Source organism: Gymnoscopelus braueri (genome assembly GCF_963280865.1).
Source record: "Gymnoscopelus braueri genome assembly, chromosome: 2".
Lineage (NCBI taxonomy): Eukaryota > Metazoa > Chordata > Actinopteri > Myctophiformes > Myctophidae > Gymnoscopelus > Gymnoscopelus braueri.
Window position 1 is genome coordinate 22,051,723 of NC_137604.1, and position 24,369 is coordinate 22,076,091.

Consider the following 24,369-nt stretch of genomic DNA (forward strand, 5'->3'; position numbering starts at 1 on the left):
TTTTTAGGCTAATCTTTCCAGTGAAAAAATGGCAACTAAAGTAATCAAAAAGGTCAACCAAAGAACAAGATTTTTGTGCAGGATCTCCTCACTGGTCAGTAGGAATATATTGAGGACTCTAGCAGGAGCTCTCATCCAATGTCACTTCAACTACTGTATGTATGCACCTCATGGTACCATAGCAGCACAAAGGCCTTAAAAACAAGGCTTCAGACGTCCCAAAACAAACTGGTCAGGCTACGGCTTGGCCTCACACCTCTCAGCTAACTCCTGCTCATTTTGCTAGGGTGGGATGGCTCTGGGTAGCGGACAGAATACAGCAACTTGCCTGCCATGGTCTACAACAGGGGTGGGCAACTTTGATGATGGAGAGGGCCACTATGTTTCCACACTCACTCCAGAGGGCCACATTAATACTGTCGGTCAAACACCTCTTATCTCCGTAACTTTTTTCGTAAATTAATGCCGTACTTCGCCATTGTATGTCACACACAAGTAGCAAAATTAGCCGATCTACTTGTAGATCTGCTATTTTTACAAACATTTTTATTGGAATCCAAAATTTTTATTTAATTTCAAATACATTTAGTTATACTTATGTTAACTTTGTGAACATAAATAACTCTCACAGACCCATATGGGTCCATTTGGGACCCCCCTCAAGGAACCCAGAGGGTCCCTCCCTGGACCACTCTTTGAGAACCACTAGGTTCTCAATGTGTGGTTCAAGGATCCTCAGGGGTCCAAATGGACCCTCTGTAACTCTGAGAGTGTACAAATGGAACCAAATGGACCCGTAAGGGTTCCATTTGTACACTCTCAGAGTTATGGGGGTCCCCTTGAAATGATAAAGTTTGAGACCCACTGAGATAGCAGATAGGAGGAGAACGGTCGCCCCAAAACACGCTCGCCCCGGGGCAAATCCGGCGACCTCGGAGCGGTCGCCACCAGGTATTCCTAAACGTAACCTCAGTAAACTATGCCTAAACCTAACCTTATTCCTAAATGTAACCTTCTTAGTAAACTATGCCTAAACCTAACCTTATTCCTAACCCTAACCCTCAGTAAACTATGCCTACATTTAACCTAACCTTTACAAGGTTAGGTTTAATATAACGTAACCTTAGTAAACTATGCCTAAACTTAACCTTATTCCTAAACGTAACCTTAGTAAACTATGCCTAAACCTAACCTTATTCCTATACATTCACTATGAATTGAGTAGGGGACCCCATTTGAAACAAGCTATTATGGCTTTCATCATGGGCTTTTTAATCCTATTTAGTTGACCTTGTATTTAAACTGTACTTTCATGTGTTCCTAAACGTAACCTCAGTAAAACTATGCCTAAACCTAACCTCATTCTAACTTTATCCCTCAGTAAAACAAATACAAGAATACAAGAACCGCTGCAGGGGGGCAAGTACGCTGCAGTCAGGGGCTTCTCGCAGGGGGGCGAGCGTTCCGCGAAAAATAAAATGGGGGTGAGCGTGTTTTGGGGCGAGTCTTCCGCTTACCGATAGGAGGACGAGGACCGGCGCGGCAGTGACAGCGTTAAACGCGCTCACGACACCAACAACACAGCTAGTCTCCACCTTTTATGTAAATATCAGTGTGAGTGAAGCGGAGAGAGGAGCGCACAGTGGATGGACGCACGGGGGGGGGGAGTCGCCTTCACTGATCTATGCTGCGCTCAAGGAGGTGTGTCAGTGTGTGCGTGAGTGCGTGACGCGTGCGTGTGTGGGGTTCTCTCTCCAGTGTTTATCATCTATTCAGGGAAAGGAGAAGGCACTCGTTTTGGGATCAGAATGTGGAACCAGCATGTGGAGCGTGCATCGAGAGGATCTAAATAATCGATAGGCTATACATGCGATCGGAAGGCGACTGTAGAGGAGCTACTACTATAAGCCATGGGTGGCCAAATAACGCGAACTGCCTTGTACGGTAAGGAATATTTGCGGTTTGTTTTCATTTTTGAATGAATCTTAACGTGCTGTTTGACAGGTTGTGACATGATCGTGTCGGGATCACTGTAGCTTATGAGCGCAAAACAATGTGTGTTTTTTATTATGATCAGGGAGCCCTATGCCTATGCCAGCGGTACTGTATGTCACCGTGATATCACTGTACAGACCTATATATTAAATTATGCAAATGATAGTGTTCAGTTATTGCATCGATGAAGTGCAACTCACGTTTTTGTTTTTTCATTTTTTTTTCATCACCATTGTTTTCTATGAAGGTCTTCCATGCTATAGAATTGTTATACACTCAGCTGAGGAGAGAGTAGATGTTGGTGGGGGTTTCCCTCTATGTATGGTGGAGTTTTCCCCCTCGTCTCTTTAATGTGATGCAGCCAGCAGGCCTATGTGTAGTACAGCTGTTGTGCAATCAATTCAAAGCCCTGCGAAGATCAATAAATCAATTTCTCATTGTAGGGCTGGAGCCCATTTCTGCAGCTACTGTATCTTATTAGTCTGCCAGATAGGGTCAAATCACTCATCTCATTCAATGATTTTTTTACATGAATAACAGCCATAGCCTAAATTGCAAAGAGGACAACTTATTAAAGTCAGCAAACAGCTGATTTAATCTACTGTGTCAACTATTCTTCCACTAATTAGTGTTAAGTTTGGTCAGAATCAGAAATAGGCAGCAGAAGTTCAAAAATAACCAGGCCTTATCTTTGTTGGTGCCATCAAGGCACTGTAGCCTATATGTCCCTGTTTAAAGCAGCAGCTCTGCTCCTGTAGACTCTTCCTGACCACCTTGTGCTAATTAAAGCCCATAGATTAATCCAATTAGGTGAACAGGGACAGACTGGCGAAGGGAAGGGGCCTATAGGCTTTTATGATGCAAGTGAATAGCCTATGTGACGTCTAGTAGTAATGCCTATATTGATGGCTGAACGCAGCGGACAGTAGTTCTGATTTAATTAAATGAGTGTAATTACATTATTTTAATTCAGCAGGATAGTTGAATCGGAGCCGAATCTCATCAGAAATATCTGATGTCTCATTTGTGTTTTAGACATCATTTAGGCCTGATTTGTCAACCCTCCTCACATGGTCGTAACATTGTAGGATGCAAAACAAAAAGAAAGTGCCCCAGGCCACCAAAACATTAAAGCAGCGTCCAGTAGTTCCAGCCATGTCTGCCCCCCATGGTGCATGCGTGATCGCCTCATCTCTGTCGTGTTGATGAATTGGTGTCGGAGTTTTGCGTCTCCATGACGTATAGCCGTTGCCATGCCATCCTTATCAAACACTCTCTCTCTCTGATGGCCCGGCCTTGATCACCGTTTTGTTATACTGCCTGTTGGGGCCAGAATCTCATAACAGTTTGATCATTCTGCTGCTATAATAAACCTGCTGTGGACCGCCTGAGGATGCTGATGTCCATGACTCCATGTCCCTCCCAGGTGCAGATGGTGCCATCACTGTCTCCCTTACACTGTATACTAGTGGTTCTCAAACGTTTTCATGTCAAGGACCCCCACATTAATTATGGAGTTGGCCCGCGGACCCCCATCTGAAAATATTTTGTGCCAGGGACCCCCACACAAGATTTGTGTTGTTAAAATGTTTAAAAGATATCTTTTTTTTTAATACAAAATAGCAGATCTTGACACATTGTGACCTTGTAGATCTGCTATTTTTCCAAATTGCTGATATAACTTTAAAGTGGTTGAACTTATACTATAACCTATATTAACTAATTCTGCTGGTGACCCCCTCGAACCCGTTCAAGGACCCCTGGGGGGGTCCCCGGACCCCACTTTGAGAACCAGCGCTTTTTAGACAATAGACTATAAAGGCCACATCACCTCAGAGAGATCTGATCCCCTGTCAGCTGCATTGCCTGATCTCTTTCCTGCAGTCATTAACCATTGAACAGAAGCATGACCCAAAAGTTCATGTCTGTCTAATTATACTGCACAGTAAACATCAACACCAGTGTGCATGTATCCATGTGTGTAAGCCTACAACTCTCAGAGTTAACCCATTGAGACCTGAGGCCCATTCTACAAAATGTCCTCTAAATCCGTAACAGTTTTCTGAAAATCTTATGTTATCAGTGGTGCTCAAACTTTCTTGTCAAGGACTCCCAAAATGATATGCATTTGGCCACGGACCCCCTTCTCAAAAACTATTTGTGCCAGGAACCCCCAGAAGCAAAGATTTAAGTAAAAAAAAATTGCTTAAAAAAAAATATATATATATATATATATATATATATATATACATATGTATACTATATACTGTTCATGATTTTTCCAAAATAGCAGATCTATAAGCTCATACCGCGGCGCGAAGTGACACGCTATGAGCTTGTATATCTGCTATTTTTTAAGAATCGTGACACACACACACACACACACACACACACACACACACACACACACACACACACACACACACACACACACACACACGCACGTCACACACTCATATATATATATATATATATATATATATATATATATATATATATATATATATATATAACTGTGTAGCCTAGGGCTAGGCTACACCTCTATGGACCTAATCTGGAAGAGAGAGTGAGAGGTTAACCACTTTAGCCCTGTACTTAGTTGACCGAAGTCCCCCAGGGGTGTATATTAGGTCCCCTCCTTTTTCCTAAACTCTCAGAGTTAAAGTAACACTGTTGTAGCCTAGGGCTAGGCTACACCTAATCTGGAAGAGAAAGTGAAGCAGAGGTTAACCACTTAAGCCCCTTAGATCACTTTCCCAAACAGTGATCTAACTAACAATTTTTATGGGTCACGAGTAATTAAATAAATAACTATATATTAAAAAAATAGAAATCCCCAAAGTATTTAATAAAAAATTATATAATAATAATTTTCATTAAAAAAAAATTCTTATGAAAAAGTGAAAATAGCAGATCGATGCGTTGCGAGCTTGTAGATCTGCTATTTTCACTCGTTTGGGTCCAGGCAAACGTCAAATTTCTCTTTTGGGTCTCGAGCTAAAAGGTTTGGGAACCACTGCCTTAGATGACCCAAGTCCCGTTTATTTCCATGCCTGTGTCTGTAGTCTCTCATGATTCATTCTAAGGTCAGGTCACTGCACAGCATCTTTCACACCTCGCAGTCTGGTTGCCTTTAATATCGGTGATACCGTATGGCCATGTATATTCCACATGTAAGCTAAATGCAATAATGCATACAGTATATATCATCTCTGTCATGTGGAAACCTCATATGTCCAAGACCAAAACTGTCACTTTTCATTATTCAAATAAAGAAAATTGTAAAAGTAGCAGATCTACTTTTGATACTTGTGTGTGTGGCACTACAGTAGTATGATCAAGTAGGGCGTTAAATTACGAAAAAAAAATCGTTAAAATATGGAGATAAAGAGGTTTCTGCCCGACAGCAACGATATACAGCAAAATGTGTGTGTGAACTCAGATTGACCTGTATGGGTTCATTTTTAGAATCTGTTAGAGTCAAATGAACTCAGGATTAGGCATGTAGCAATACACTCAACTCACGATGCGATTCCAATCATGATTTTCACGATTTTTTTAAACCCAAAAGTATTTTCCAGAAATTTCTTTTTCTTTTCTTTTTTTAAATTATTTCTCTTACACAAATCCAGTATCTTTCTTATAGAGGATAAGAGAAATACTGTGTTTGCTCTTATCCTCTTTTCAATACAATAGAAAATGACTGAAAACTATCAAGTTATCAATTCTCTTACAAAGATCCTGTATTTTCTTCTCTTTTTTTCGCCCTCTGCTGTTTGCATCGCGTTTTTTTTAATTAAATCGACTTAAATCGTCACCAGTTTGAATTAATTTACGATAAATCGTTATATGCCTTACTCAGGATTGAAAGAAAATGTAGAATGTATAGTCAGGTGTGGGACACATCATCCAAACAGCGTTGGCTGACTCCATTGCATAATAGAGTCTGTGCTGACTGAGTGTGTGGGAGCGTTCTGCTGGTAGCTCTGGACTGGACTGGACTGACTGTGTTCCAGTGGCTCCGGCTGCAAACCTTTCATTCCAATGAATGTGTGTGTGTGTCTCAGCTGGGGATGAACAGGATCTCTGTATCCTTTATGACCGTGGTTCTCAAACTTTTTCGTGCCAAGGACCACCTGAAAATACGTTGTGCCGGGGACCCCCAGAAGCAAAGCTTTGTGTTAAAAATGTTCGCCTTTGAAAAAAGAAAGAGATTTGCACACATTTTCACGATTATTATTTTTGAATAGCCAAAGTATAAAATATTGGATAAAGGGGTTAAAATGATTGTGACGCTTTATTAACAAATTTAGCTGGGGACCCCCTGGTATCCCCCCAAGGACCCCTGGTGGTCCCCGGACCCCACTTTGAGAACGAAGGCTTTATGATTCCCAACCTGTGGGCCGGGGACCACTGGTGGGCCGTGAGCGTATTGCAAGTGGGCCCTAACTGGCAAAGCACTTGGACCTTTAAACTACTGTACCTTTGCCCTGTGTTTATCAAAACAACAAATCATTTTTTTGTTTTACCAATCATTTCACACTAGAAGCAGCCATCAGTGGTGGTGTTTACCTACAGAAACACACTATACCCTCTAGCTGAATTTTTGTGTTTTTACTGTTTTGGTTGCCCACAAAAACGTCCCCGTCTACCAAAACAAACAGTGACAACGCCAAGATACAGCGAGACGGCAATGTCTTTATCCAGTGGTGGAAGAAGTACTCAAATGTTTTACTTAAGTAAAAGTGTCAATACTACAATGTAGAAGTACTCTCAGTGATTACACTGTGAGAGTTTTTTTGGAGTTAATATAATCTTTTTTATATAGTTTTGCATTGGTCTCCTACCACAGCAAATATTGAATTATTGGCTCAGGAATGCGAAAAAAAAAAAAAAAAAACTCGGCTTCATGGGGTGAGTGATAGAACATTTGTAATTTTTTGGGTCAAGTTCTTTTAGCTGCCGAGTTAAGTGGTCAGGTGGCCGGGCCGCAAATTTCTTTAGGGATTTTGAAGTGGGCCCTGGTCCAGCAAACGTTGAGAAGAACCACTGCTTTAGGCCAAAGGGATGGCTGAGCCTGAGCTGAATGCAGTATAAACCGTAATTTATCTCTACAAGCCAACTTCAAGGCATTACACTGAATCTCACTAAAGTCATGGGACAAACCCAGGGGCTGTTCATTGTAAAAAAATTATAAATAAAAACCCATAAAAAACTACCGGTATATTTTATGGGTTGCTATAGGCTATCGCCATCCATCGCTGTACAAAAAGCTGCTTGTTGAACTGCAGCAAAGTAATCTGTTTTAGACGTTTTTATCTCACTTGGTTACAAAATGTTTTTGTTTTGCTTCTATGCCTGTTGTAAACTCATCTGTTCCTGTCAAATGATACAGTTGAGGAAGTAGCAAGAGGATGTGTGTGTGCGTGTGCGTGTGCGTGTGCGCGTGTGTGTGCGTGTGCGCGTGCGTGTGCGTGTGTGTGTGTGACTGTATGACTTTGGACTGTGTGACTGTGTGTGTACGCGAGCATGCGCTTGTTTTACAGAAGTAAAGAGCTTTTATGAGGGCCAGACAGTTGCTATGGGGTGACAGAAACATATGTGTTAGGGTCAGGTGCTGTTGAGTCTCTTCTTGGGCATTCTTGGCAAGTTTAAGACAAAGCACATTTGGAAGACAATGCTTACTGTGACCCATATCGATGGCACACTTATAACGCACGCGCACACACACACACACACACACACACACACACGTTTGTGTTACTATACTTGTAAAGACATCAACATTTGTAAGGACACCTGCACGCAAATAAGGATAAATCAGGCATAATCCTAACCCTATCCCCTAAACCTAACATATAAATGTCTAATGCCAACCCTTAAACCTCAACATGAATATTTTCCTAATTGTAATTATATGCCTAACTCTAAAAGTCTGTTTTAACCCATTAAGACCTGGAACGCACCTGTGTCATTTTTTGATTTGAGCTAAAAAAGCATTATATTACACTTTGGCTATATCTGCTACAAAAATAGCAGATATACAAGCGCGTAGCGCGGCACCGAGTGCCGCGGTAAGAGCTTGTAGATCTGCTATTTTTGAAAAATCATTGGCCCCTCACAAGTATAGTAATAGAAACACACACGCACGCACGCACGCACGCACGCACGCACGCACGCACGCACGCACGCACGCACGCACGCACGCACGCACGCACGCACGCACGCACGCACGCACGCACGCACGCACGCACGCACGCACGCACGCCAAGGCCCTACCTCATCAGCAGGTCACCTTCAACCCAGCACCCCATCATGCACATTAATGATTTCCAGATACCTTTTAATAATACCTGCTTTTCTTTCGCTCAATGTATTCACCACAGTTCATTATTCCTTTTCCGCCATCCATCCTGCTCTAATTCACCGCCAAGGAGGCATCATTGGATTACATGGTCCTATGACAATAGGAACGGTATACAGTAGATGGCCATATGCTATTAGTATTACTTATTGATTTCTGTTGTGTAATCCTGTTGGGTGGTAGAGAATGCGGTAACAGGGTGGGAGGGGGGATTAGTGGACCGTGAAGAAGGAGCACGTCATCCAGACGGTCTTTCATCAGAACCCGTACGGCTCACCTTTCACTCCTGGGTCATTAGCGGCTTGACAGTGACGGCTGAATTATTGATAGGGAAGGCAGTCTCTACTGTATAGGATATGAGCAGAGTATAGGGCTTTAACGCTGACAGTGTATGTTTTGTACACCGTCAGCATTACGATTGTTTTTCTCTCAGTGGTAAAAAAAAAAAAAAAACGAAGTATAGCACTGGGCAATTAACCGGAAATATATAGAAACCAACGTTTAGACCTCTGACCAACTTAATCTTGCTCATGTAGGTTAATGGAATAATCTAGAGGCAGGTTTTTTTTATACTTACTTTTTTGAGTTTGTCATTAAATCGACAAGAAAATATATTGTGGCGTGCAAAAAATACAATACAGACCTTGTCATAGTACTATGAGGGCAGTGTAAACATTTTTTTTATAGCGTATAATAATTGTTCATTTATCCTAATCGAGATAAAAGTCTGAAATAACCGTCCAGCCCTACTGAGAGTGCACAAATGCATTTGGTTACACTTGTACACTCTCAGCGTTGCGAACGGATACATCAACCGTGTGTTTTTCCCCCTCGGTGGTAAAGCTCAGACTAATATGAGGAATCTACAGTAGAGTGCACAGTGACCCAGGTTCACCTTATTACGCTGTTACTGATCTGTGTTCCTACGGAAACCGCTTGTGTCGCATTGCCATGGGCACGCAGGCCAATCTATCAGCCAAATCAATGGATTTGTCACGACGGTTGCCTAGCAGCGCATTAAAGCCCCTTGGTTACCACAAACATAACCAGAGCCCCTTCCCGTGTCTTATGTCTCCAGGTAGAATAGCAGACGCAGCTATATAGTTACAGTGCTGCCCACGGTAGGTACTATAGTAATCTCCATTATCTTTAATAAGCCCCGCAGAGCGTATTGGATTTCACGATGCGTTTATCTGCACAGCATCTGTTGGTCGTGCATAAATGCACAAGCAAGGAATTTTGGAGATTAGCATGGACAAGATGCAGTACAAAGCCTAATATCTATTATCCTCACACACTAGATAGATAGAGAGACCTTTATTGATCCGGCAGGGTAAATTCAGGCGCCAGAGGCAGCACTGCAGTTAAGATACAGATAGTGAGAGGAGTGCTGTGAGATGCAGTCATAGGAAGAATAAGCATCACAAGTTACAGAATCCCGCCCCCAGGCTAAGGCAAATTACGTAAGCGAGAATACACACTCTATAGCTATGCACTAGAGCCACTGTTTTTTTTTCTTGTTAGAGCCTGGCCGATCTATTGTTTTAGCTGATATTTTTGATGACGGTCGGTTATCGGCAATTATGCAGTCCCAAATTTTTACAACTTTCAAACTGGTGTTCCTATTTTGGGCATGTGCAGTAGTAGGTGAAAATGTCATGGGTTGTGAGCTATTTTTGAAACTCTTTAGGGCTTAAGTGGTTAAATAAAATACATTTCAGTTTATGTCTGTATTGTCTTAATTTGTTTTGCTAAATATGTAAAATGTTCTCAACCAAATCTAAGATTAACTTTTATTGCAAAATATCGGTCCAAAATTGGTTATCGGTGGTCTAGGTCCGTGGTTCTTTAAAAGTCCGGTCCTTAAGGGGTTTCCAGGGTGTCCCCAGCTAAGTTATTGAACCAAATGGAGCCAAATAGGTCTGTAACTCTGAGACCGTACCAATGGAACCAAATGGACCCATAAGAGTAATGGGGGTCCGTGGCCTATTGTATACCAAATTTGGGGTCCTTGAAATTAGAAACTTTGAGAACCACTGGTAAAGGTGGTCCCGAAAAATCTGGCATTGTTTTAGGCTTTTATCACAAGCTTTATCACACAGCTAGTGGCTATTGCAGTGTCAGTGTCAGTGTGGAACATGAATGATGATGTGAGTGTAACTGATACTCTTCCAGTAATTCCGCGATTCATTTCAAAGTCGCCGCCATGTCAGACGGTAATGGCTTGGTCGTTATGAGTCAGTGGGATTGAATACTTCATCTAAACAACGCTATGTAAACATCATTAATACCAACGATCCTCCGGGCCCATTGGCTTCAGTGTAAACCATGTTGCCATCTGATCCATTTAAGTAGATAATGTAAACAGATACCTTAAACATACCTCCCTGCACTATGGTAGTATAATATTGTCTCTGTTGTGATTGAAACATCGTGAAACTTTGTGCAAATCTTTGAATATATATATATATATATTTTTTAAGCGAACATTTGTAACTCAAATCTTTGCTTCTGGGGATTCTACAAATGTCTAAATCCTAACAGTTTTCTGAAAAATGTATGTTGCTATGATATCAGTGGTTCTCAAACTTTTTCATGTCAAGGGCCCCCAAAATGATATGTATTTGGCTGTGGACCCCCATCTCAAAATATGTTGTTCCAGAGACCCCCAGAAGAAGCAAAGATTTGAGTTAAAAATGTTCGCTTTAAAAATTTATATATATTCAAAGATTTGCACCAATTTTCACGATTTCTTCAAAAAATAGCAGATCTATATCTGCTATTTTTGAATAGCCAAAGAAATCTAAAGTGACACAGATGCATTCCCGGTCTTAATGGGTTAAGGTTAATAGAAAGTTCATTCCAGAATAGATAGGATCATAGTCACTAAAATGCACCTTCACCAGGTGTAGACTGTAGTGAGGAGACCAGTGTCTCGATGATCTGACAGGTCTGATAGGCTTAGAGCCAGAAAGTCGGGTCATAGATGCCTTCAGGAGATAAACCTCTTAAACCCCTATATACTTAGTTGACCGGAGTCCCCCCAGGGCTCTGTACTAGGCCCCCCACCTGTTTACACTCTACACACTAAATATCTTAGCCTGAAAATAGCAGATCTGTGAGCTTATGGATCGGCTTGTTAGATAGAATGTTCCGTCTTCCCAGAATAGGAACGCTAGCGTTTTTGTGGGTAAAAGCCTTGTAGTACTTGGAAATCAATTTACCTAGAATAATGTGTTGAGCTATTCTTGTTCCAGTGAACATAATTATGGCTAAATGAGCTGAAGCCTTCGAACAGTCTTTTTTTTTAGGAAGTCCAGTGAAGAGGCCATTACAGTAATCTAACCTGTTGGAGATTAATGCAGTGGACCAGTTTTCTCAGAGTCATTAAGAAGCTTCTAAAGTTGGAGATTTTTTTTTTTTATCCCATTGAATCCGGATATAACCATTATTTTATACTTTGGCTATTCAAAAATAGCAGATCTACAAGCTCATAGCGCGGCACCGAGTGCCGCGCTATGAGCTTTGCAGATCTGCTATTTTGGAAAAATCTTGAACATTTTGTGCAAATCTTTGAATACATCTATTTTTTTTAAACAACATTTTTAACTCAAATCTTTGCTTCTGGGGGTGGTCTCTGGATCAACAAATTGTGTTTCAACTTTTTCATGTCAAGGACCCCCCAAAACGATATGTATTTGGCCGCAGGACCCCCATCTCAAAATATGTTGTTCCAGGGACCCCCCCAAGAAGCAAAGATTTGAGTTAAAAATGTTGGCCTTAAAAATATATATATTCAAAGATTTTCACGCTTTTTCACGCTTTTTTCAAAAATAGCAGATCTACATGCTCATAGCGCGGCACTCGGTGCCGCGCTATGAGCTTGTATATCTGCTATTTTTGAATAGCCAAAGTATAAAATAACGGTTAAAGTGGTTAATGCAGATGCGTTCCCGGTTTTAATGGGTTAAATGGTAAAAAGCTGTCAAAGTAATATTAGTGCTATGATTTTGAACATTAAGATCAGCGTCCTTAAAGGAGAATTCCGGACAAATTAAGTGTTATCTTTGATGTCTCGTTACTCACCTACCGATGTGAAAAGTAGCGTTCTTTTTTTTCATATATTCCCCTGTCGTCATTTTTTAAACACCCTCCGTTGTTATAATGGGAGCGTGAGGGTTAGTGAAGTTCGTCTATTATAACCGACGCAATGTTATTTTTTTCTCTACTACGATTCATTGTAGAGTCTCATGATAGTCAAACATGCGCTGAAAATTCCTGCGAGCCTGCCGTTAATGGCGAACGATTTAACACTGGTTGCTTGTTTCCAGAATCTGGCAACACGAGTTGCCAGGTTCTGGAAGAAACAAGCAACCAGTGTTAAATCGTTCGCCATTGACGGCAGCCTCGCAGATAGTTTCAACGCATGTTTGACTATCATGAGACTCTACTATGAATACTAGTAGTGAAAAAAACAACTTTGCGTCGGTTATAATAGACGAATTTCACTAACCCTCACGCTCCCATTATAACAACGGAGGGTGTTTAAAAAATGACGACAGGGGAATATATGAAAAAAAAGAACGCTACTTTTCACATCGGTAGGTGAGTAACGAGACATCAAAGATAACACTTAATTTGTCCGGAATTCTCCTTTAATAGCACCCAGGTGTGTCCAGCTCGCTGGGTTTCATTGACCTCCTGTCTCTGGTGTGCATGCAACATGCATGTGTACTGCCCTGCATGTTAGGATGCCCTAGTTATTTAGCTTATTAATGTGTACTCCATTGCAGGGCTGGGCAATTAACTGAAAATATATCTAAACCCATATAGAGCCAATAACCCACCTGCTCATGTTTCTTCCATTATAGCCTATATCAATGAATAGATTAAAACAATAGATTTATTTGTATTTTTCATAATTGACTTATAATTGACGATAAGTCTGATTAACCACTTAACCCTGTATAGACCAATTATTTGTTTACCAACATTGAGACTGGATGCACAGGTGATTGTTTCATGCAATCAATTCTCAACCTGTTGTTTTGGGGTGATATACAACCCCCTCTTCTGTGTTGGCTAGTGCTGCGCGCCCTAGCGAGACCTGACAGAATGTGTTTCATTTGCAACCAGTATGACGCTTGCAACCAGTGTGGCGTCGTCTGCTAAGGGGTCCATTAGTGTATTGGTGGCGTACAAAAATAGCGAATTGCTTGTAGATCTGCTATTTTCACTGTATAAAAAAAAGTCGTAATCGTGGCAAAAGTTTGAAACAATGGTGATAATGATTTGAAGTCATATTGCCCAGCCTATATAAAACAACAACAACAAGACTGGGTTTAGCGTGCCGTGGCTACCCTGTCACGACGATGACATCAGTTCAGTCTTGCCCAGATATGGAGTGGATCTGAGGTCATGAATTTAATTCACTAAATGTGACTTAATGTTCAAAGAATTAAGTCCCGCGTGGACAAGAAATCTGCCGCTGATTGGTCAAGTGGTTTGCGATATTAGCCACAGCATGGACAGAGAGACAAGAGACTATAGGACACACACACTTAAAAGGAAGTATTTAAGTCGGTTAAGAGTTAAGACAATTAAGTATTTATTTGACAGCTAAATGACCTGACATTATGTGAACTGTCTGGTTGCAGTATAATCCCAACAACACATGTGCTATGGTTTCTAACCAGATGTGTTATGGTTCTCCAATTAACCACCCACACACGTACACACAGTCACACACATCTCTGTTTGGAGATGGTTTGAACTTATTGACTTATTTGTATACACATTGAGGATAGCTTTAAAATAGTATAATACTGTAGTCTCCTTGAATCAGGGGGATCATTTATTTAGAGACAGAATAACCTTTATGGTTGTTGTGTTTTCCATCTGGTTCCGGGACGTGATGGACCTAACATCCTGAACAAATATTTAAACCTTCACAAACAGTCGGATCTCTGTTTGCATTGTAAAGCATTTGGCTGACATGGGTCGCAGCAGATAGAGTTTTTTTTCAGTTAGTTGTGCATGTGTGTGTGTGCGTGTGTGTGCGTGTGTGTGTGCGTGCGCGCGCGCGTGTGCATGCACATAAACTCATGTGTTTGTGTACACGTTGTGCTTTTTTATTGTGTGTTTAAACTTTAAACACACAATAAAAAAGCACAACGTGTACACAAACACATGCACATGCACACACACTCACACGCACACACACACACACACACACACACACACACACACACACACACACACACACATATTTGTATTATGTACTTAATGATTTTTTAACCGTAAGCCTAAAGGTCGAAAAATAGCAGATCTACAAACTCTGCGATACGTTGTGGGCTTGTAGATCAGCTATTTTTTTGGTGCACAACACTAGCACGCACCTAAAGTGTAAATCAGGCATAACTCTATCTCTAGACTACTCCCTGAACTAAACTTAATCTGAATCTTTTTTTTTTAAATAGTAAACAATCTCTAAAAACCTTTTTACAACCATAAATCAACCATTTCTCTTGTGAGGACCAGGAAAACGGTCCTCATACAACGTCTATTTCTCATATTCTACTAGACTGTAGAAGTTTTTACTGAAGTAAAAGTATCACTACTGCAATGTAGAAATATTCTGTTCCAAGTAAAAGTCCAGAATTCAAAATGTACTTGAGTAAAAGTACAAACGTATTTGTATCAAAATGTACTTACATAAAGTACCAAAAGTAGAAAGTACTCATTATGCAGAATGTCCCATTTCACAAGTATTCAAATGTGTAAAATGGATACAAATCTTTTGAAAATAGCAGATCTACAAGCTCACAATGCGTCACAAGCTTGTAGATCGGCTATTTTCAAACAGCCAAACTTTAAATAGGGCTGAAGTGGTTAATGTAGGCCTACTACATGTTTTGTAATAATAATCGAGATCTACAAAGTAACTAGTGCTGTAGTAGCTTATGTTTTCAAATAATTGTAGGGAACAAAAAGTCAGATATTTGTCTCTGAGATGTAGTGGAGTAGAAGTATTGAAAATTGGAAATACCCCAGTAAAATTGTACTTAAGTCCAGTACTTGAGTACATCTCCTTAGTTACTTAGTCCACCAATGCTCACAAGTATATTAACACACACACACGCACACGCACACGCGCACACGCAGGTACGCGGTCATGTAACCTTTGGTTCAGCGTTCTCCTCAGCCAGATGACGACGGCCAGAGATTAGCTTACGGCTCAACAAAGGCCTCAGTCCGTCGGGGCGTGCGAGGTCTTAGTCACATACATGCCACGGTGTTTGTGGGAGAGGGATTGGAGTTGTCATGACAGTGCTGTCATTAGCTCAATAAAGACCTCTGCACTTTACCTTATGAGGAGGGACATTCTGTTCACCGTGTACCGCCCAGCGTCACACACATACTGCAGTCTGGTGGACAGTATAACCGAGTATATTTACTCGAGTGCTGTACTTGAGTACGTTTTTTTGAGTATGTATACTTTACTTGAGTATTTCTAGTTTTTGGGTATCGTTTGCTGTCCGGCAGAAACCTCCATGTTTTATCTTTTTGTGTTTTTTCGTAAATTAATGCCCTATTTGATCATACTACAGCGTCACACAACAATATCAAAAGTAGCAGATCAACAAGCTCAAAACGCGTTTGAGCTTGTTGATCTGCTACTTTTTATATTTTAGAATTTGAATCCTGAAAAGTAACAGTTTTGGACATAATAATGAGGTTTCCACCCGACGATATATGACTTGACTTCACTACATTTTCGAGGAAGGGGAAAAAGTAAAATCATGAATTAACTACTCAAGCCCCTTTCAAACCACCGTATTAGTTATACACAGTGGTTGAAATCATCGATAAAATGCTGTTTTTGCATACACATGGCTAAGCAGAACATTAACCCATTCAATCTGGGGACGCATCTGTGTCATTTTAGATAATATTTAGCTATTCAAAAATAGCAGATCTACTAGCTTGCCACGCTATGAGCTTGTAGATCTGCAATTTTTTGGGGGAAATCGTGGGTCTTTGAATAAAGCGAACATTTGTAACTCAAATCTTTGCTTCTGGGGGATTCTACAAATGTCTTCTAAATCTTAACGTTTTTTGGAAAAAACGTATGTTGCTGCAACATCAGTGGTTCTCAAAAATGGTATGTATTTGGCCGTGGACCCCCATCTCAAAATATTTTGTTCCAGGGACCCCCAGGAGAAAATAAATATATTCAAAGATTTGTACAAATCTTCACGATTTTTCAAAAATAGCAGATCTACAAATTCATATATTAGCGCGGCGCTCTGTGCGTGGCGCTATGAGCTTGTAGATCTGCTATTTTTTGAATAGTCAAAGAAATCTTAAAATGACACACAGCATGCGTTCCCGGTCTTAAGGGGTTAACAGAAAAGTTATAGCAATTTTGCTTTGGGGCGGTCTGGGGTTTTTCCAGTTCATTTTTTAACTTAACCCATTAAGACCTGGAACTGTGTCATTTTTAGATTTGAGCTAAAAAGCATTATTTTACACTTTAGGCTATTCAAAAATAGCAGATATACAAGCTCATAGCGCGGCACCGAGTGCCGCGCTATGAGCTTGTAGATCTGCTATTTTTGAAAAATCGTGAAAATGTGTGCAAATCTTTGAATATATATATTTTTAAGGCGAACATTTTTAACTCAAATCTTTGCTTCTGGGGGGTCCCTGGAACAAGATATTTTGATGGGGTCCGCGGCCAAATACATATAATTTTGGGGGTCCTTGACATGAAAAATATTGAGAACCACTGATATAGAAACATAGGTTTTTCAGAATACTGTTGGGATTTAGGAGACATCGGCTTCAGGTCTTAATGGGTTAAAGTACCCTCAGCTCAGATTTGGCCCAAGTCGTATCTCAGCAGAATGAGATGGAAAGAGGACGGGGCTGATTTACACATGATCGCACACAGCCAGAGAGTCATCATCATTGCTCTACATTGTTCTAGTCTATTTACCACCGTGCAGATGGTACTTTACAAGATGGAGTGAGTCACTAAGGTATAAATTTAACATCATAGCTCATTTAACTTCATTAGGACGTGACAAATGTGGAGCAGGATTAGATGCTGTTTAATACGGAGGGAAAGGGACGCACTAACAGTGGTGGAGAAAGTACTCACATGTAAAAGTATCAATACCGCAATGTAGAAATACTCTGTTAGAAGTAAAAGTCCGGAATTCAAAATTGACTTGAGTAAAAGTACAAAAGTATTGGTATCAAAATATACTTAATGTACAAAAGTAAAAGTACTCATTATGCAGAATGTCCCATTTCACAAGTTTTGAAATGTTTTAAAATGTATACAAATCTTTTGAAAATAGCAGATCTACAAGCTCATAGCTATGAGCTTGTAGATCTGCTATTTTTATATAAAAAAGTATAACTACTGGTTGACAAGAGGGGTATCGCCTGCAACTCAAAGCTCAATATCTCCCTCTGTTTTAGCTCAGCGGTAGAAATGTCGGCCGTGGGCTGCCCGATATAGCCGAGCAGAAGTGTGGTTACCAGATAGACATAGATAGATACCTTTTATTGATCCTGCGGGGGAAATGTAGGCACCAGAGACAGCACAGCAGTAAAAGTTACAGATACAGGGCATAGATAATAGCCTGGTTCCAGACCATAGACCCCGCCCACTCTCTGAGTGAACCGCCTCTCTTGGTCTGGTGTTGTAATGTGAACCTTTTGGATTTATTCGGTACAAAAATGTATTGTAGAAAGAGAGTCGGAGGTGGGGGCGGGTCTAACGACAAGCCAATCAGCAAAGATCTGCTAAAACAAGCTGTGCGATGACGTCAGATGTAGGCGGATCCGTGGATCTTTTGTGATTGGTTTAGGGAAATTCGAATCCCCTCCCCCTTGTAATCGCCTACACTGGAGCCAATGTCAGACTGAAGCTCCACGCAGCTTCAGTCTGATAATCAGGTTAGGTAACATCACATTAGTAACATCACAATAAAGACAACCACCAACAACACATTTACTCAAGTACTGTACTTACGTACAATTTTGAGGTATTTTTTACTTTACTGGAGTATTTCCAGTTTTCAGTACTTTTACTTCTACTCCACTACATCTTAGAGGCAAATATTGTACTTTTACTCCACTACAATTATTTGAAAACTATAGTTACTAGTTACTTGTAGATTTGGATTATTATTACAAAACATACAGTACCCACTTCAGCCCTATATACATTTCGGCCATTTGAAAATAGCCAATCTACATTGTTGTAGATCTGCTGTTTTCAAAGGATTTTTATACATTTCATACATTTGAAAACTTGTGAAATGGGACATTCTGCATATTGAGTACTTCCTACTTTTGGTACTTTAAGTACATTTTGATACCGATACTTTTGTACTTTTACTCAAGTAAATGTTGAATTCCGGACTTGTACTTGTAACAGAGTTACAAGTAAGTCAAACATTTGAGTACTTGTTCCACCACTGGCCTGAAGTTATGACATCATCACACAAACCACAGGAAACGGTACAGATGACAACAGAGTGGATGTCGCAATAGTCACACAAACGGCGTGTGGTCTGGAGGTAAATGGGCTCTAATGGCTGACCGGGAGTCTGCGGTTCGACTCCCGGACCGGGGGACCATTTGCTGCATGTCACTTCCATGCTCTCTCTCTCTCTCTCTCTCTCTCTCTCTCTCTCTCTCTCTCTCTCTCTGTTTACTGTCTACAGTATATCCACTGTCACTGTCAATAAAGGCTCAGAAAAGCCAGTACATGCCAGCCCTCACGAGACCCGGGTACGACATAACCGTTTAATGTGAATGTATGTATATATATATATATATATATATATATATATATATATATATATATATATATATATATCATCTCTGTCGGGTGGAAACCTCATATCTCCAAAACTGATATTTTTCAGGATTCAAATTCAAAAATAGCAAAAGTAGCAGATCTACAAGCTCGAAACGGATATGCTACTTCTGATGCTTTTATGTGACGCTGTAGTACGATCGAGTAGGCTGCTAACCCATAAGACCTGGAACCTACAAGCTCATAGCGCGGCACCGAGTGCCGCGCTACGAGCTTGTAGATCTGCTATTTTTGAAAATGTGTGCAAATCTTTGAATATATATTCTTTTAAAGGGAACATTTTTTAACTCAAATCTTTGCTTCTGGGGGGTCCCTGGAACAAAAATGTTTTGAGATGGGGGTCCGCGGCCAAATTCATATTGTTTTGGGGGGTCCTTGACATGAAAAGCACCACTGATATAGAAACATACGTTTTTTCAGAATACTGTTCAGAAGACATTTGTAGAATCGGCTTCAGGTCTTAATGGGTTTTAATTTACGAAAAAAACACAAGAAGTTAGAATACGGAGATAAGAGGTTTCTGCCCGACAGCAACGATATCATGAATGTGTCCCTTCATCCCCCTGAAACTACTGCTTTTAAATAGTCTCTGGTTGAATAAAGCTTCTTAAATTAAATTAATTAAAAACAGCAAAAGAAAATCATGCCAGAATTCTACAACGGCAAACACTGAATTTCCATTTTTGTATTCTCTCGTGTTAGAATGAGCTCTTTCGATAAGAACAGTGCCAGTATAAGCTCTGAATGTTTGAAAAACACAGATATTGTGTGTGTGGTTGGTTGGGTTGTGCCCTGGCAAACAACGTGGCATCTGTTGTGTGTCCCTAGATGATAGCCGCGGCCTGAACGAGCTCGCTGATCAAGCCCTTTTGATGCGAGGGGGTTGCTAAGGAACATGAATTCACACTTAACCCATTAAGACCTGAAGCCGATTGTAAAAAAAAAAAAAAAGTCTTCTAAATCCTAACAGTTTTTCTGGGAAAAACCTATGTTTCTATGTCAGTGGTCAATCTTTTTCATGCCAAGGACCCCCAAAATGATATGTATTTGGCCCGCGGACCCCCATCTCAAAATATTTCGTTCCAGGGACCCCCAGTAGCAAAAGATTTGAGTTAAAAATGTTCGCTTAAAAAATATACACATCCAAAGATTTACACACATTTTCACGATTTTTCAAAAACAGCAGATCTACGAGCTCGTAACGCGGCACTCGGTGCCGCGTTATGAGCTTGTATATCTGCTATTTTTTTAAATAGCCCAAGTATAAAACAATGGTTTAAGTGGTTACACAGATGCGTATCCCGGCTTGAATGGGTTAACCTCCGCTCGTTCTTCCTCGGCAGCTGCGCCCTCTCTCTCTCTGTAGCGAGCGGCCCAGTAATGCATTCAGCTCAATCTGGCCGGGCCCACGTGAGCCCACATTCACTTCACTTGCTCTCCTGTGGCTCTTTTTCTGAGACAAAAGGCAAACTGGCGATGCCCTTTATTATTATGTGAGCCAGACTGGACCGGTAGTGGATGCGTGTGTGAGATAAAAAATAAAGAAAAAAAAGCACTGGAAAGCTCATTTACTAAGACAAACAAAGACAGTAGACACTAGACAGAGAGATGGAGAGGCTGTAGTTTTAAAATTGATTTGGTGTTTTATCAGGGCTCCTCAGGACATGACCCAACTGCCATGCTTTTGTCTGCTAACGTAATGAACATAATACTAGCAGTGGTGTAAAGTAACTAAGTACATTTACTCAAGTACTGTACTCAAGTACAATGTTGAGGCACTTTGACTTTACCGGAGTGTTTCCAATTGTCTATGCTTTTACTTCTACTCCACTACATCTCAGAGGCAAATATTGTACTTTTACTCCACTACAATTATTTGAAAACTTTAGTTACTAGTTACTTTGCTAATATAAATTATTACATTATAAAACATACATTAACCACTTTAGCTCTATTTTATACCTAGGCTATTTGAAAATAGCTACAAGCTCACAACGCGTCGCATCACGACGCGTTGTGAGCTTGTAGATTTGCTTTTCTTTAAACATTTTAGTACTTTTACTTTTGGTACTCTAAGTACATTTTGATACCAATACTTTTGTACTTTTACTCAAGTACATTTTGAATTTCAGGCTTTTACTTGTAAGAGAGTCCTTCTACAGTATTGATACTTTTACTTAAGTAAAAAAAGCACTTTTTCCACCACTGAATACTAGTGAGTTATCTGCTTAGATTTCACTCAACCCAAATGATGGCCCTCTGGAGATGTGACAGAGCAACTTGCATATACCGAGTACTGAACGGATACCACTGCATTTAACAAAGAAATCCAGGAACAATTCCATGTTAATAATTGTTAAAGTGCAGCCACAAGTTAGTGAACTAATTATGTGAATAGTCCAGCGTATAAAACAGTAGCGTACGTGACATCAACTGAAGCATTCAAAATACAAAATAATCGATTACTGTAAATTAAATATCACGTGATAAGTTACAGTATGACGGGCATATTCGCCGATACAGATGACAGTATTTTAGGCAGTATGGAACATCTCATCTAGTGACAGCACTCAGGTGTTCAGGGCCAGGGTTGAGGTTGAGAGTGAACCCGACGGCACCCCAAAGAGCCCTAGATTTTTCTATAAATTCAGCAACACTGGCCTCTTTTAGCTTCGAAATGTTACAAAACACCCCTCTGAGGCCCTTAGCGTTAGAACGGTGCTGTAAAAAAAAAAAAAAAGAGCCAAATGAGCTTGTTCGCTTGAATGATGAAGTGTTCTATTTGGGGCTCGTTTCCAATGGGACGTCGGATGAAAGCACAGTGCGACAGTGCTGTGTTGTTTATTCAGTGATAGCCTGATTTACGGCTAAAAATAACTGATCTGCAAGCACACAGCGCGCCACGGATGTGGCGCGCTGTGCGCTTGCAGATCGGTTATTTTTCGCTGCGCCGGCCCGGTGGTCGTACGACCGATCGTAAATGAAGAGTGTGACTGATGGAGCGGTGTGTGTGTGTGTGTGTGTGTGTGTGTGTGTGTGTGTGTGTGTGTGTGTCTAGGGGCAGATTCCCTCAGCCACCTGCTCCCAGCTTCCCAGTCAAACGCATTTCTCCTCCATGCATCTCATTAGCAGGCCAGAACCGCCCCAGGCCTCCCTCCTGCACCAAGCCTTGTTGTTGTGATCAATAATAACAACAACACTGAAACGAGTTTGTTTCTTTGCAACTTCTTGGGGGATGATGTATTGGACAGTGCCGCGTCATATATTATACTGGTCACTAATGCATGCCCTGTAAATGAGCAACTCGGTAGCAACTCCCAAGTAGTCCCTGGAAAATACACCACAAATATTTGAAAATATTAATGAGCTTTGTGTGAATTCACGCTCGTCTAGTCATAGGCTAGTTGGGAGTCGTTTTAACTGAATGCAATTGATTTAATTCAAAATCAGGCAAAAATGGGCTATGATACTATGATATGTAGTTCCACTAGTTGCATGAAGCACGTAAATGCATGTCTTTTGCCAATAACTTTCTGCTCACAAATGGTTCATAAAATAAAGAAGCCACTTGATTTTTTTAAATCATTTTGAACATGCAGTCATAACAGAGTGATATGTGGACAACATTGCATTTCCTTTTTGGATGTCATCGTAAAACATAATACAAATTTTCTTTTCTTTGTTTTTATTATTGCTATTAGTACCCACAACCACAGAGGCTATTGTTATTTTGAGAACATGGAAGTCTTTAGATTCAACATTAGACGGCGCAGTTATTTTTCTTTGCTATTATGCAACACCCTAATGTGTAAGTGTTGCAACCACAAACAGTCAGTCGTCAATTCACAATGACTGGAGGCTATGGCTTCACTGACACACCCTCTTGAACTGAAACTCACCTCCTTCTCTCCCTGCTCTCTCTCCCTGCTCTCTCTCCCTGCTCTCTCTCTCTCTCTCTCTCTCTCTCTCTCTCTCTCTCTCTCTCTCTCTCAACCTCTCTCTCTCTACCTATCTACCTCTCTCTCTCTGCTCTCTCTCTACAGTATCTGCTCTCTCTCTCTCTACCCCCCTCTCTCTCTATCTGCTCTCTCTCTCTCTCTCTCTCTCTCTCTCTCTCTCTCTCTCTCTCTCTCTCTCTCTCTCTCTCTCGCTCTCTCTCTCTCTCTCTCTCTCTCTCTCTCTCTCTCTCTCTCTCCCTTTAACAAATCAGAACGTCTTTATCATCACACCTTAAAACTTACAGTAAGAAAAAGTTGAAATACAAAAACAAAACAAAAACAGAATGCAGCAACAACACCACTATATAAAAAGGCATCAGCAACACCAAATAAAAAACAAATGAAAAATAAAGTGTACTTTAATGTACTGTTTTTCACCATTGTTAACGCACGTTTCTCAAAACAATAACGGCTTTCTCAAAACTGAACAGAAAACCTCACACACAAAATGCTAAACCCTACACTCCCTTCGCAAGGTGACTCTTTGCCATCAAATCTCTTAACTGTTCACAAAATGGAACTTGTGTTTTAATTTGGTACACACAGCCATATTTTCAAATGACACACACATACCATTCATTACAGTACACACAACTAAGCATTTGCTGCACACTACAAAGCCTTTACAGCACACTGGAGGGCAAAATTGAAAACACAATCATAGAAATGGAACACACCATATGAATGACAATGACTCTGGAGAATGAGCCATTTCTCCTTTTGTAAAATGACTCAGTGTAGGCCTAGTTTTTTCATAGTCAAACATACCGTATTAGTAAACAGAAAAGCCATCTTCAGGTCAGGATACCAATGTTATCCAATCAGGAGAGAGAACTTGCACAGAATACAGATTAAACAAGTGACATTGGTGACAAGTGGTGACACAAAGAAATTAGCAGACAATCCTTGAAGTCTGATTGCTTCTTCAAAAGTCTGAAAGTTTGCCCGCTTAAAATTCATTGATAGATTTTTTTTTCATTGATAGATTTTTTTGGGGGGGATATTCTACGGTTAGACTGATGACAGGTTCTTAGTTTACTTATGTATTAGATTATCATAAGTAACCAGCTTCAGCCCTATATACATTTCGGCCATTTGAAGATAGCCAATCT

At 40.5% G+C, this 24,369-nt stretch overlaps 1 protein-coding gene across 1 annotated transcript in view; it reads left to right on the top strand.

Annotated features, from left to right (window-relative positions):
• Positions 1–1,779: 1,779 nt before the first annotated feature.
• Positions 1,780–24,369, top strand: part of neurl1aa (neuralized E3 ubiquitin protein ligase 1Aa) — an 88,211-nt gene continuing 65,621 nt past the window's right edge. Inside the window, exon 1 of the mRNA XM_080446553.1 lies at positions 1,780–1,944. Within this exon, the coding sequence (XP_080302679.1) occupies positions 1,911–1,944 (34 nt within the window). The 5' untranslated portion in view covers positions 1,780–1,910. The remainder of the gene's footprint in view (positions 1,945–24,369) is intronic.